This window comes from Gymnogyps californianus, chromosome 1, assembly GCF_018139145.2.
Source record: "Gymnogyps californianus isolate 813 chromosome 1, ASM1813914v2, whole genome shotgun sequence".
NCBI classification, from domain to species: domain Eukaryota; kingdom Metazoa; phylum Chordata; class Aves; order Accipitriformes; family Cathartidae; genus Gymnogyps; species Gymnogyps californianus.
This window is the reverse complement of record NC_059471.1, coordinates 154096367-154110853: the sequence shown is the minus strand read 5'-3', so window position 1 is coordinate 154110853 and position 14487 is coordinate 154096367. Positions and strand designations below refer to the sequence as shown.

At 40.2% G+C, this 14487-nt stretch overlaps 1 protein-coding gene across 2 annotated transcripts in view; it reads left to right on the top strand.

The window, feature by feature from the left end:
- Positions 1–14487, top strand: part of DGKI (diacylglycerol kinase iota) — a 227521-nt gene that overhangs the window by 113423 nt on the left and 99611 nt on the right. For both annotated transcript variants that reach the window (XM_050915190.1, XM_050915189.1), the window contains exons 11-18: positions 293–375; positions 1868–1928; positions 6109–6222; positions 6803–6940; positions 8117–8195; positions 12310–12365; positions 13236–13298; positions 13519–13592. In XM_050915190.1, the coding sequence (XP_050771147.1) occupies positions 293–375; positions 1868–1928; positions 6109–6222; positions 6803–6940; positions 8117–8195; positions 12310–12365; positions 13236–13298; positions 13519–13592 (668 nt within the window). The remainder of the gene's footprint in view (positions 1–292; positions 376–1867; positions 1929–6108; positions 6223–6802; positions 6941–8116; positions 8196–12309; positions 12366–13235; positions 13299–13518; positions 13593–14487) is intronic.

Here is a 14487-nt window from a genome sequence, read left to right as displayed (position 1 = left end):
GAACCTTTGGTCTGACCCCAAATGCCTGTTCTTATGAACCATTAGTCATCTGTGTTGTTAAATTTAGTCTATATGTATGCTTGTGCACCCTGCCCAGATTGACAGGTTGCTATTCTATAGAGCAGTCATCTGCTATGCCACTTTCTAGTTTGTCTTTTTCTTGGTTTGTTTGCTTTATAAAGCACAGAAGAAAGAAAACTAGTCCAAATATAGTGAATAATGAACACTATTATTTCTAATAATCATTAAACTATTCATAATTTCCCTTCCTTTGATTTTTCTCTCTTCCCAGGGCACCAAGGTTCTCCAAATGTTTATGTGGTATTTGAATCCACGCCAAGTCTTTGATCTCTCTCAGGAAGGGCCAAGAGATGCGTAAGTTCTTGAGCCTTCAGTGCTGTGGACCATAATTCTTTCCTGATCAGGAAAGCAGACAAAGGTCTAGCTTGGATAGATTAGTAGACTGTGTATGAGGCTTACGTATCCAGGTTTTGGTAGCAGGGGAGACAACTGCAGTGGTGGCTTCTGTGAGAAGAGATCAGGAGCTGCTCCCATGTCAGACGGAGCCAGTTCCAGATGGCTCCAAGACAGACTTGCTGCTGATCCCAGTGCCTGACCATTCCCTAATGGCTCAGCATTACAATGGGATGAGGCCGCCTCCAGATTTTCATACATGACAGCAGCATGCAACTATCTGCTTGCTGAGTAACTAACTCAGCTTATCTAGGCAATAGTTGAAGTGTGACCCTCTTCCAAGGGAGGGAGGACCTGTCTTTAAAGGGCTGATTCTCGCTGCTAAGGGTTAAGAGACCATCCTTCTATGGTATTTGAGATAGGGATGCCTGCTTTACTTAACTGTCTATTCCGTGCTACTTTCACAAGTTAGGCAGCACAAAAAGATAGTAATTATGTAAAATCAAATATTTACCTGTATAAGAACAGTCCAAGTATTTGCTATTCAAGGCACCCGAGCTTTTTTCCCTGCAGAAACACATCCACTGCTGATCCTCTCATGATGTATAGCAGCTTTAAGGTAGACATATAGTTTTCAGAATGGAGTTAAAGGAGGATTAGGTCCTCTGGTCACTCAGTTCTCTACATGTGAATGTACCCCCTCCATTAGGAGATATTTCATTAGGCCTCTCTTTCATGCAACTGAAGGAGCAGGTCTTCAACGGGTGCTTTTTTGGCTCTCCTGTTGGTATCTTAGATCAGATATCCAGAGAAGGAACTCTATTAGATGTTCTTGCCTTCTGTGGTGTTAAAAAAAAAAAAAAAAGTAGTTACCAGTTGAAGAAGCTAACACATTCTACATGCCTCAGAAATGGTGGCTCAGCAAATCCTGATGAGGAACACTAAATTCTGTTTAAAAACCTCAATATTTATATTTGTTTGTTTTAGGATAACAGAAAAATGAAAGATTTTGTCATCTCCAGAGGGAACATGAGAATCTGGCCTTTCAGATTTAGCATGGGAACATGCTAAACTGATCAAATACTTCTCAGGAGGTGTTGCCTAACCATGGAGGAAGGCCCCATTTCACATCCTAGTGGTTTTGTGTGTGAAGAAGTGAACTGAGCCACAGGGCTTAGGTTGGGTTGGGGCCAATGCTGCCTGCAGCTGCCAGGGCTGATGCCTCCTCACTGCTGAGGCTTTTGGTAACACTGAGGTTTTTGTTTGTGTATGGTTTTTTTTGTTTTGGTTTGGGTTTTTTCCATTTTTTCCACCTCCACCCACATCCTTAGTAATGAATATTTGAAAATGCAATAAGTGGCAGTTAAACTGTCACTCGGCAAAATGCATAAAAAGTGCCTGCATTATTGTTCTGACTTTTTTTCCCTTTTTTCCCTTTCCCTCCCCTGGCCAGGCTGGAGCTGTACAGAAAAGTGCCAAACCTGCGGATCCTGGCCTGCGGCGGGGATGGGACGGTAGGTGGCTGGCGCCTGGCAGCCCTGTGGTCATTGGGCATGTGATTAAATCCCTCGCAGTTGTGGGTTTCCCTGCAGAGCCAGATAATGTACCTTACGCTTGTGAAATCTACTCCCCCCCCCCCCCAATTTTCTGTGTGGCCTGGCCTGCGTAGTGATGGGGCCAGATCCTAATGTCCAAGGTCCTATCTGCTTTATGCATAAAGATTTGGTACAGCTTAAAAAACAATAAAGACTAACTTTGCTGGCGTCCTCTCACTGTTTACACAGATCTGAGGGTCTAGCAGGTTAAGACAGTGTCTGGGAGCCATTAAATCTTAATTTCTGCTCCTTCCTGCTATTGTCTCCATGATGTCCAAGTACAGTTAAATAGGGTCTCCTCTGTGCCTGAACAAAGTGAGTTTCCCCACTTTACAAAGCATCTGTGAGGAAGGATATTGCATTGGTCATACTACTAGCCTGGGATCTGGCAGATTGAGGTTCAGTATTTTTCTTTGCTACTGAATTTCTGTGTGTTCTTGAATAAGTGAATAGGGTCAGATCTTTAAAGGATTTAGGCACCTTCAGTTGGAGACAGGCCCTGCAGTTCAGGGTCTGGAGGCCACGAGTGGTAACGGAGGTATTACAACCGCATTACTCTTTCCAGTACTTAGGAATATTGTAAATCTCAGTCTGTGACACTGAGTGCTTAAATACAGCTGAAAAACTGACCTTTAATCTCTGTGAAGCTCAGTTCCCCAAACATGCCTTTGATAATAGTTGTAACAGTAAGTATGGTAAGGAAAATGCATTACTGCTTGCAAGGTGCAGTGGCTGGCCAGGATAGATATATGTAGATGTTTACGGCACAGGGAGGACTTTTTTTTTTTTTTTTTTTTTGTAGTGAGCTGAACCCCCACCCTTAATCCGTCTCTGCTTGCATTTCTGTGGGAACTTTCTGTTCAGCTTCTGTGGGTTCTTTTAAACCCCCGCCTGTAGGCGTTATTAATACCAGTGCTTCCCCTGCCAGAGTGAAGAAAAAAAACATGATTAGACTACTGTCTTGCTGGTACCTGGGAAAATAAGACGTTACTGTTACTGAATTGTGAACTTCCCTTGAGAAATGTGCAAGGCATTGCTTTAGCAGGAGGCATAGGCTGCAAAAAAGTTTCAATCTGTTTCTAAAAGTCCTTCTTCCATCTGAGGAAGCCAGTATTTTAATAGGGAAAAAAAAATTTCATCCCGAAAATATTAAAATAGAAATGAATGCAACTACATTGAGTCTGACCATCCTTTGTTTTCCCTTTGCTAAGCAGTGCAAGCGACAGGTGGCAGCACCTCCTCATTAGTATGAGCAGCACTCCACTATTACCTTTGCTGCTGCTCAGTTTGAAGCAAATTAATATCTAGTTATTCCCAAAGTCATTACATCTAGAAATGAAAAATCTGGTTCAAATGGACTTAGTGAATATTCAATGAGACCAGATGTTACCTTGCATTATTGAGGTGAATCAGAACTTATTGTAACTTTTCCATCATCACTGCTTGCTATTCCTTTCCAGGGCATAAGTGGAAAGCTTTGATTTCAAAGCAGTCAGGAGCTTTCTGTTTACAGGGAGATGATAGTCTGTGTCATCCTTGATTGTAAAACTAATGTACAAGGCTTAGAAATGACCTCAAGTTAAATAACAATGTTTTACTTATAAATTAGTAATTTGAAGTTTCTGTTTATCAGGTAAAAGTATTTACAAAAATGGTAGGTATTGTAACGTTACCTGTACCAGTGGGAGGCTGAGGCACAGATGTACGGATTAAGTCAGTGGCAATGACAAAGGGCTAATGACAAAGGACTCTTTAAGAAGTCCTGGCCCCAGTGAAGTTATCAGGACTCTATTCTGTCTCCTGTTATCAATACTGAAGGATAGATATTTTGAAAGGTAGAGGATTACTTGTCTCTGAAAATCCCTTAAGGACTCTACTTAGTCCTACCATGGTGCCTACGATAGACCTAAGTACATTTGGTGACATCCAAGTTCATGAGACTTGCAAGTGATTCTGATGACTGCTGTTAGACAATGAGCTCTAATATGGGATCAGATCCCAGATGAATGCTTTAATAATTGGACAATTGGTTATGATAAATAACTGTCTGATAAATGCTCTTTATACAAAATTAAATTTATCTGTCAAGAGACTTGGAGAAAAACATACCCTAGAATACTGAATAGCGTGGTGGTTGCTATATTTATCAGGCTGTCCCCTCTGCAGTCCTTCCAATTCCAACTGTTGTTCCCAACACCCATGGTTTGACCCCAGCCAGCAATTAAGCACCACGCAGCCGCTCACCCCTCCCCCCTCCCAGTGGGATGGGGAGGAGGATCAGGAAAAAAAGCAAAACTCGTGGGTTGAGAGAAGAATGGTTTAATAACTAAAGTAAAATAAAATATATTACTAAATAATACTAATAATATAATAATAATAATAGTGATTGTAATGAAAAAGAATATAACACACACAAAAAAAGAGAAATAAAACCCAAGAAAAGACAACTGATGCACAATGCAATTGCTCACCACCCGCTGACTGATGCCTGAGCAGCGATCTGCCCCTCCTGGCCAACTGCCCCCAGTTTATACACTGTGCATGGCATTCTATGGTATGGAACATCCCTTTGGCTAGTTCAGGTCAGCTGTCCTGGCCATGCTCCCTCCCAGCTTCTTGTACACCTGCTTGCTGGCAGAGCATGGGAAACTGAAAAATCCTTAACTTAGGATAAGCACTACTTAGCAACAACTAAAACATCAGAGTGTTATCAACGTTATTCTCACACTAAATCCAAAACACAGCACTATACCAGCTACTAAGAAGAAAATTAACTCTATCCCAGCTGAAACCAGGATGCCATGTTATGCTGGGTGCCTTTTGTGAAGCTCCAGTGTCATCCCAGTTTGGGTTAAGAATCTATTTGAAATCATATTAATATTAGTTGGGGGAGGAAAAATCCTATCCAGCTGCAGTCAGGATTTCTGTTTTCTGTCTTATTTAAAAGCTCATATTTCCAGTAGAGACTGCATCTTTGAACACTGGTATCAGGGGGAAAAAAAAAATCAAATTTTATCTTATGTTTATTTTTTCTTAATTTTTTGTTTAAAAATACAGCACAGGTTCTTTCACAGATTGTAATTTATTTTTTTTTAAAGGTGAGAAATAGTTTAAGAAATAGTCCTATTTTCTTGTAGCAAGAATTTCAGTCATAAAAAGTTTGATAACATCTTCAGCAACAATTCTTTCCCCCCTTGGAAATTACCATTTCATGAAGACAAAATATTTTACAGTAATTTGTTCCTTCTGGCTAGATTTCTCTTTGAAAGTTTTATGTAGTTCAGAATAGGGACAGGAGAGAGAAATAGCTGTCTAAAATAACTAATAGCTTATGATACAAAAGAGCCAGATTCATCGTTCCAACCCAAAGGCTTCAAGCCTGAGCATTAGAGTTTGTCTTTTATTCTAGTCTTGTATTTTATATATATATGTGTGTACACATGTGACCAGAATATACATATTATATATATCATGCTTTGCACTGAGTGAAATAATTCAGCATTAAGGTCTCTTGTCTGGGGAATAGGAGACCTGTGGGCAAGTCCATGCCTGACTTCATTTGGACCCTCTGTTCCAGGACACGCTCTGAGATACCAATGTGTGTCTCACATCTTCTTTCTTAACAGTTGTCAAAGATTTAGTTTCCTTTAGCATAACAGCAATTTAAAAAAATGATCTTGAATTGTCCGTATTATTCTTCACTGAGTTTTACATACAGTATTTTTCAGAGCTATATTTAGGCAGCCTTATAATACCAGGTGTAATTCTATGTGTTTTCATTTCCTGCTTAAAGAACAGCAACTTATGTGCTCCCTTTCCTCAGTATCTCTGTGTACTGTTAAAGATAGCCAGTGTTTACATCTTATTGCTTCTGCTTGCACAGGAGCTTCATGAAAACTGCTGTACCTCTTCTCTGAAAGGTGAAACCTCAGATGGGGCAGTTGTAGAGTTAAATTTCAGATATCCTTATTTTTCCTTCTCCCTTTTGTTTTACTTGATCGTATCCCCTTTACAGAGAAGATCAAAATATGTCTTTTTCCTTTTCTCCATCCCTTTTAATCTTCCTGACTAACAGTTCTCTGCATTTCCCATTTTATAGGTGGGCTGGATCCTCTCCATCCTCGATGAGCTGCAACTCAGCCCCCCGCCTCCTGTGGCTGTCCTTCCGCTTGGCACTGGGAATGACCTTGCCCGTACCCTCAACTGGGGTGGGGTAAGCACTGAGTGGGGTACCCTTACGTGTGGGCTCTCAACTTGCTGCTCTGATTTAGTTGTGTAGGGAGGAACTTCATTTTGGCTAAAATAGCAGGCAGGGCTGTGTCCAAGGTCTCCTTCAGTTAGGCACAATGGTTTGGTTCAATTTCCAGTCTGGGATCTTGAATTACTAACAAAGTAGTTGTTGTAATAAAAGTGTACATAGATGTATCTGTCTGGTATTTCAGGCCAACTAATGAGGAGGATATGCAGGCTTCTAATTTAAGCATAGTTTAAACTTTGTTTCTCTGTATTTATCCTTGACTACACCACTGGAGTTATTCCAGGCAAGGCAAATACACTTTGAGTTCCTCTCCTTATGGCCTTACTTTGCCTGCCCAAGACCTGTGTACCTCAGCAATAGCTTGTTAAAATGCTTGATAAATAAAAATCTAGCAATATTTTGAGGTGTTCTTAGGAACATTTGATCTGGTGTTTTAGGCCTGTGTGAAAGGAGGGAGGTCTGGCAGGTAATTGGTGAGTGACTTGCTTTGCTTTCGCTATCCACGGCTGATACTCTGGTGACACTCTGCTGTCAGGGTTACACAGATGAGCCAGTGTCCAAGATCCTGTGCCATGTAGAAGATGGGACCATTGTCCAGCTGGACCGCTGGAATCTCCAGGTTGAGCGCAATCCTGATTTGCCACAGGATGAGCTGGAGGATGGGGCACGTAAGGTTAGAGCCTTCTTTTTCCCAGGGAGATTATAGGATGCTTAAGAGCATCTTTGGGTTACACCATAAGCTGCATGGGTGGGGAAGCTCTAAAACTTTTTAATTCTCAGTTGCATCTCTTCCTTTTGTTCTTTTCATGTGTCAGTGCTTCCAGAGGTGTGTGAAATGTAAGGCATACCAGCCATTTATTTGTTGTTTGTAACTCCCAGGCATTGAGCATTTATCTCAAGAACTAAGTCCTGGAAAAAATCCCAAGCATTTTATCTGAAAGATCATGGTTTTTTTTTTCTCTAGTTAACTTGGGGTGGCAGGAGAAGCAACCCTGTGACTATCATCCATTCCTAAATTAGACAAAACTAAAAACAGGATGTAGAATTTTATTCCTTAGGATTTTGCTAATGGATACCAACTGTTTCCTACTTTACAGCAAGGTGTAATGTATTTTTCGTATTTAACTTCTTTGTGTGTGGGTCTCCATAGAATCTCCATTAGTGTATCTTGATAGCTGAAGAATGGGAAATTTTTTCTGTGAGAGAATCACATTTATAGTAATATGTCATTTGGACTGGAGATGTTGAAAGTATTACAATCATAAGAAAAATTATTCTGTAAACCATTTTCCTCTTAGTTATAATTTCCAGCTTATCTATTGGATGCTACTGTTCTCTCTCTATAGCCCTGCTGGGCGTGTGTAATAGTGAAGAAGAGGCCAGATATGTGCTTCCCTGCCTCATGCATCCTCAATAGAAATAGGGCTTCTTGTCTGGGACTTGCATTGCTCCTGGTTGTATATGAAGCAGGAAGAACACAGCTTGAGTTTGCCATGCTGAGCCTGAAGTGCCAGCAATTAGGAAAACCTTTGTATTGACATGTTGAGTGGAGCAGCATTATGGGAAATCTCAATGACAACATAAGGAACCCTTTGTGTTTACAAAGATACATATATAATCATAAAGCACTGTAGATGTGTTTGTGTTCTTTGGGCTTTTGTATCTGATCATCTTCCACAACCCATTACTAACCTTCAGAGCAACCTTCTGCATACATTTCCCTGATGTGTTCCACTTTCTTCTTTGTAGGTTTTCATGAGATGCCAGGTTTAAAGTAGTTATTTCCTGGTGTGTCATGGAATGTTTCATTCGTGTTATTTTTACATGTCTTTTTATTATCCGATTACAGCTTCCTCTCAGTGTCTTCAATAATTACTTCAGCCTTGGATTTGATGCACATGTTACACTGGAGTTCCATGAATCTAGAGGTAATAGGAAATTTTTATTTCCTTAGCCTTGGGAATAGACAGTTATTTTATGAATTACAAATGGAGTTGCATTTAACATCCTGTTCTTATAATTCAGAAGGAAAGCTGGAACATAAAAACCCAAGATACATACAAGTAGGAAGGAGGTGATTGTATCGTGAGTTTCCAAGGGACTTCATTATTTAAAAATGAAAAAAGTACAAGGACAAATGGCATTCACTGGAGGAAAAGGGCTAAAAGGGGAGCTTTTCAAAGTTTTTGATCTTCTAAAGGAGATACCGAGTACAGATATAAAGGAAGCTTATGCTGATGCAGAAGTGTCAGAATAAGAGCAAAAAGAAAAAGAAATGTAAGTCAGGTGCAAGTGTGGAGGTGGAGGGAGGAGAACAGCTGCAAGACTGTGGAAGTAGCAGGGTAGCAGGAGGATAATTGAGTTCTCAAACTGAACAGCTGTTACCTATGGATGAGTATAGCATAATATCATGGGACTTGGTACAGACCCAGAGTGTCTCTATGCAAGTGAAAGGTTTTAATAACCACAAAACTGTCAGGAATTTGAGCTGTTGTAGCATCTTGTTTGTCCCTTTGCCGATGGCAGTTATACCACCCATACAGATCCAAATGTGGCTTAACAGGTGGGCTTTGGACCGATGTGAACTACTCTATTTATATCGTTTAGGCAAGCGTGCTTGTATAAACAAACCTTGTTCAATTGTCTGTGTTCAGCTTTTGGTCATTTCAGCTTCATATGCAGGTATTTTTTCTGAATCACAGCCTCCCTTATCTTCACGTTCATACTATCAAAGTGTCATTTCAAGATGAAAAGATAGCACTCTAATGCCATGCTAAATAAAGAGCAGGATACATGATGGAATGAGCTAATGCATATTTTATAATGTTTAAGACTGCTTCAAGCTTTAGGAATAATAATAAGGGGCCACAAAAGGGCACAGGAATGAAATCATGACAGCTGTATGCATTTTTTTATGAATGCATATCACTATGCATTGCTAATGAGCCTGTGAATATACTGTATAGATGAAATGCGTGGCTACTTTCTCACTTAATGGAGGCATTACTTAGTAATGAAGTTATGGAGCCCTATAAAGAATGGATGTTATTCCAGAGATGTCAGTGTTTTAAAAATTCACATGAGTGAAAAAATACTTGGCAGAGCAAGCTGTGTGTCTGTGAGCGGGTATGTGTGGCCAGGAGAGCTTTTCATAGCACAAGTGTCTGCTTTTACAAGTCATTACTGCTGGTGTCTTCCTTACCCTCTCAAATGCTAAAATATATAAAGTGAGTCCTATGTATTTTAGGAAAGAAAAGGTTATAGCCTTGGAGGTGTTGCTGGTGCATGGGTTTCATTGTTTTTCATGTAGAATTGGGGTGGTTCAGCCTAGGGAAGAGAAGGCTCTGGGGAGACATTATTGCGGCCTTTCAACACTTAAAACAGGCTTATAAGAAAGATGGGTACAGACTTTTTAGTAGGGCCTGTTGTGATAGAACAAGGGGTAATGGTTTTAAACTAAAAGAGGGTAGATTTAGACTAGATATAAGGAAGAAATTTTTTGCAATGAGGGTGGTGAAACACTGGAACAGGTTGCCCAGAGGGGTGGTAGATGCCCCATGCCTGGAAACATTCAAGGTCAGGCTGGACGGGGTCCTGAGCAACCTCATCTAGTTGAAGACGTCTCTGCTCATTGCAGGAGGGTTGGACTAGATGACCTTTAAAGGTCCCTTCCAACCCAAACTATTCTCTGATTCTATGAATTAAGCAGTGCAAAACAGATTCTGATCTCATTTACAATTGATGACAATCCAGAGAAACTCTTAGCAAAACTTTAGCAAAACTTAAAGCACTTTCATGGCTGTAGCACTTGGTCCATTAAGATAAGTGGTTGTATGCAGTTGCTTATGTGGAGCTATTGTAATCACACATAGTATTAAAACAAACACACACCATTACCCGCCCCCACCCCGGCCAAACCAAAATAAATTACATTGATTCGAACTCTCAGCCTATCAGGGCACTTTATGCAATAGAGATTGGTCAATTGTTATATTTAGAATAAGCAGTGATTGCGATGTCTCAGAGGAACCTGTATATGAATGTTGCCTTTTCCATGGCAACCTCTATACTTTTCTTGTGACTAATCAGATTGAGCCTTGAGGGTTGGCTCCAAGCCTAACGTATTTAGCTCTGCTTCTTCAGGAAGTGTTCTGGGTAGCAACTCTTCCCAGTTTCCTCCCTTGTTATCATTATGCTTTGGTGGAGCAGGGGAGATTGAATTTACTTTATCCCTGTTGACATGCTGTTTGATCCCTCAGCTCTACAGGACTGTTCGTTTGCAGGACACCCCCCTACTACACACACACACAGTCTAACATGTTCCGTTTCCTAGTCCCTTGATGGCTGGGGAATGGTGAGGATGGAGTGAACCTTGGATATGCAGTCAGTGATTTACTTCTACAATCACAGTTGCACTCTAATCAACTTCAGGCTCTATTCCACATCGCAGAAAGAGTCCTTCCTCCCTACCCATGCTCATCTGCTATGTGAGAAGTAGGAGCAATTCAGTATGTTGAAGGACTGCTGAGTCCCTGACCTCATAAAGGCTCCTTTTCTGTTCTAAACTGGGGCTTTGGTTCTGGTCAGTATTTGTCGTAAGAGCCAGTGCTCTGGTGGCTGCTGCCCAGAGCCATCAGGGATAGCCGCATCAGAGAACATGCAGCACAGGCACTGAGCCTTCAGGAGCCTCCTGCTTCTTCGCATGGGGTGCTGAGACTTTCTGTAAAGAGCTGTCAGCTCTTTACAGTAAGTGAGATGAGATTGACTTATGCAGTTAAATTAATTGTTTGAAGAAGAGGTGGCCCTGACTGCGTTCCAGGCTCACACGTGACACAACAAATGGATGATAGAGTCGCTGGGCAAACAATCAAACAAGAAATGCAAAGAAATAGCTCGTTCTTACAAAATGGAGCCTTATACTGTGAGATGTAGTGACTTCAAAGAGAACTAGAAGCACTGTTTCAAGTAGTCATTTGAGAAGAAGTAATTTGGAAATGTTCACGCCAGTGTGATGCTTTAGCTGGAATGACTATCTTGATAGTCGGATGTTTTCACTAGAGAAGCACTGAGCAAGGATAGGTGGTTTGTACTACCACTGAATACAGTGTCAGAAGGGCTGCTTCTGAAATCTCTGGATGCCACAGACTAGGAAAGCAGTTCCCAAGGAGGCACAAGAATGACCTGTATTCTGGAAAACATGCCTTATACTGGGAGATTAAAGGAGCTCCATTTAACTTATCGGAAAGAAGATTAAGAGGCGATTTAATCACTGCCTATAAGTATTTACTCAAGGAGAAGATATCTGATAGTTGAGGGCTCTTTAATCTGACAGAAGTATAATAAGATTTAGCAGTTGGCAGCTGAAGTCTGAAAAGTTCAAGATAGGAAAAAACCCCATATTTATTTTAATAGTGAGAATAATTAACCATTAGATGTGCATTACTGCTGGACTATTAAAATTCTCCATCACTTGGAGTCTAATCAAAATGAAACAGCTCTCTAAATAGGTTTTAGAGTAACCACTTATTTTTTTGCTGCAGGAATATTTGGGTAGAGATGTCTATTCCTTAGTACCTCTTTGTAACACATCAGAGTTTAAGTGTCTGTTTCATCTTGTATTTTACTAATGCTTTACTCCTGCTTCAGAGCATGGGTTAGTGTTTCATGGATTTCTAATAATTCTTAGAGGTCTGTTCTGCATTGGTAGAAACAGAGGTCTCACAAATGGTACTGAGGGATCATAAGATGAATAGTCTGAGAGGTGCTAAATTAACTGATTGTATTCTTGTTACCTCTTTGCTCATGTTTAACCATCTGTTTTCACTCTACAGGAAAGGGGAAGAATTCAATATCAATGTTTGAAATCTAATAGCAGATAATGGCACAGATGGGGGATTCTCACACAGGAAAAATATATTTACGTTAATATTTTCACTGAGTGATGTGTGCTAAAAGCACTATAGTGCTAGCATGGAATGTGAAGGTACAATGGAGTCTACTTTTATTACGATGTTCATATTTTTCCTTTTTATCCTTTCACAGAAGCAAATCCAGAGAAATTCAACAGCCGATTTAGAAATAAAATGTTTTATGCAGGGGTGAGTTGTGATTCGTCTTACAGAATGATGCTAACTTAGTTGTTTGCATGTTTTCTTCAGTACCTTCCCCCTCACTTTCTTACATCAGGAGCTCATGCCATTTCACTTTGCTTGTTGCAATTTAAAGTGCACACGTACTGTTTCTGGCAATGCACACACATGTGTCTGTTGAAAAGTGCCTGAAGCACTGTTGTTTTACAGAGCTTAGCAGGTGAGAGAAATGCTAGTCCTCTGGACATAGTACTGGTCATGTCTTGGTCCCCCTACTTCTGGCTTGTAAGCTTCTCAACAAACTGGTCTGCTTCTTTCAGGGTTTGGGAAGCAAATTGATATTGACTTTCCTATAGAAATTCCCCAAGTATTGGCCTGTATCTTTGTAGCTTTGAGGAGTAGTCTTGGATGTAGGGTCATGGAGAGTGGAGGGCAGAGATCAGCTATTTGGAGTGATTAATTTTTATGTGTGAATATGCAAATAAAACTACCCACTTCCGCATTCAGGAGGTACATGGAAAACACTTTATTCTAAAATGTAGTTATTGAGAGAAATGCTAATTTGATAATGCATGACATATAATGTCTTTCTGGATGATAACTCCCATGGTACCCATGTGCCTTAAACATGGAAAAAAATATGCGAGCAAGAATTTGCATTTTAATCCTTGGGTGCCCAAGAACCTTCTTTGGTTAACCTCTCAAAAGGAGAAGTATCATAATTTTAAAATAAAATCAAATCATATCTCCTGAGAGCAAGAAAGAATAGGTTTGACAAAAGGATGGCATTTTGTTAATTAGCTCTGCAGTGGGATAAGAAATGAGGAAAAAGAAGAGAGGAAGCTCTGATGACAATTCCTGCACTTATTTCTGTTGCAGGCAGCCTTTACAGACTTTCTGCAAAGAAGCTCAAGAGATTTATCCAAGCATGTTAAAGTTGTGGTAAGTATAAGAAATTGTGTCATAGTATTGTGGGAAGAGGGGGGAATGGAGAGAGAGCGAGGTGAGAGTTTAATGGCTCTGTTACTTTTCAGTTTTGAGCATGACATTTGCAACACATTCCAAGGAAAGTCTTGGGAAAGTTGTTACAAAGCAGCAACACTTCTCTTGTCTGTGGCTCCATTCAGCAATTTCTCTGTGCTCTGTCACTTTGGCTTTGTAGTGTGATGGTACAGACCTGACTCCAAAGATCCAGGAGCTGAAGTTCCAGTGTATAGTGTTTTTAAACATACCCAGGTAAGCTCAAGATAGATGCTTGGAGTTATAAAAGAAAAAAAAAAAGATACCTACAAGTTGTCTTAGACTGGGTGGATGTGCAGGAAGAGTATTGCCACTGTGCTGCCTTCTTGAGAGCTAGGTGCTTATAATACTGTTAATCAGCAATATGGAATGGGATCCGAGTTCAGGGTGCAGCTAAACCATCATTTAAAAAGTTGAATATCCTGATACAGAGATAGTAGAAATGATTAACAAACACGCTTTCAAAAGTTGTGCACCTAACCTGCAAACAAGATAGTAAAGACACAGATGCCCTGTCTTTTGCTTAATTAGAAGCAGAGTGTGAAAAAAAGGGGGCCGGGGGGGGAGGATCAGTATTTTTCTGATAAAGGAACACCAAACCATTGAAAGAAGTGCTGTTTTTAATATGTTAGAAGGTGTCCCAAATAGAAATATAGCTGTATTCTTAAAAGTTGTCTATCTCCTGCTCTCTAGAGCAGTAGTCTCCAAACTTTTTTTGATTGTGCATCTCTATCAGTAAAAAAAGTTTTGAGCACAATCCCAATATATGTATATTTATTTGTAAATTATATACATGTACTACTATATTAATATATTACATACATTATAAAACATACACAAAAATAGAAATTAAGAAAGGATGTGATAAAGATGAAACAAACACTATTTTAATGGGGTTTTTTCTTATTTATTAAAAATACAAACAATATTTTCTTCACACACCCTAATTGTCTTGTCAGTTGTGGATTTTTCTTGCACACGCCCTGTGGTACATGCAACCCACTCTGGAGACCACTGCTATAGACAACCTACCACTTTGCTCTGCATGCAGTCCCAAGCACTTGATCTTTTGAGTCCTGCACTGCCCTCACTGCAAGCTTCTACTTGGTGT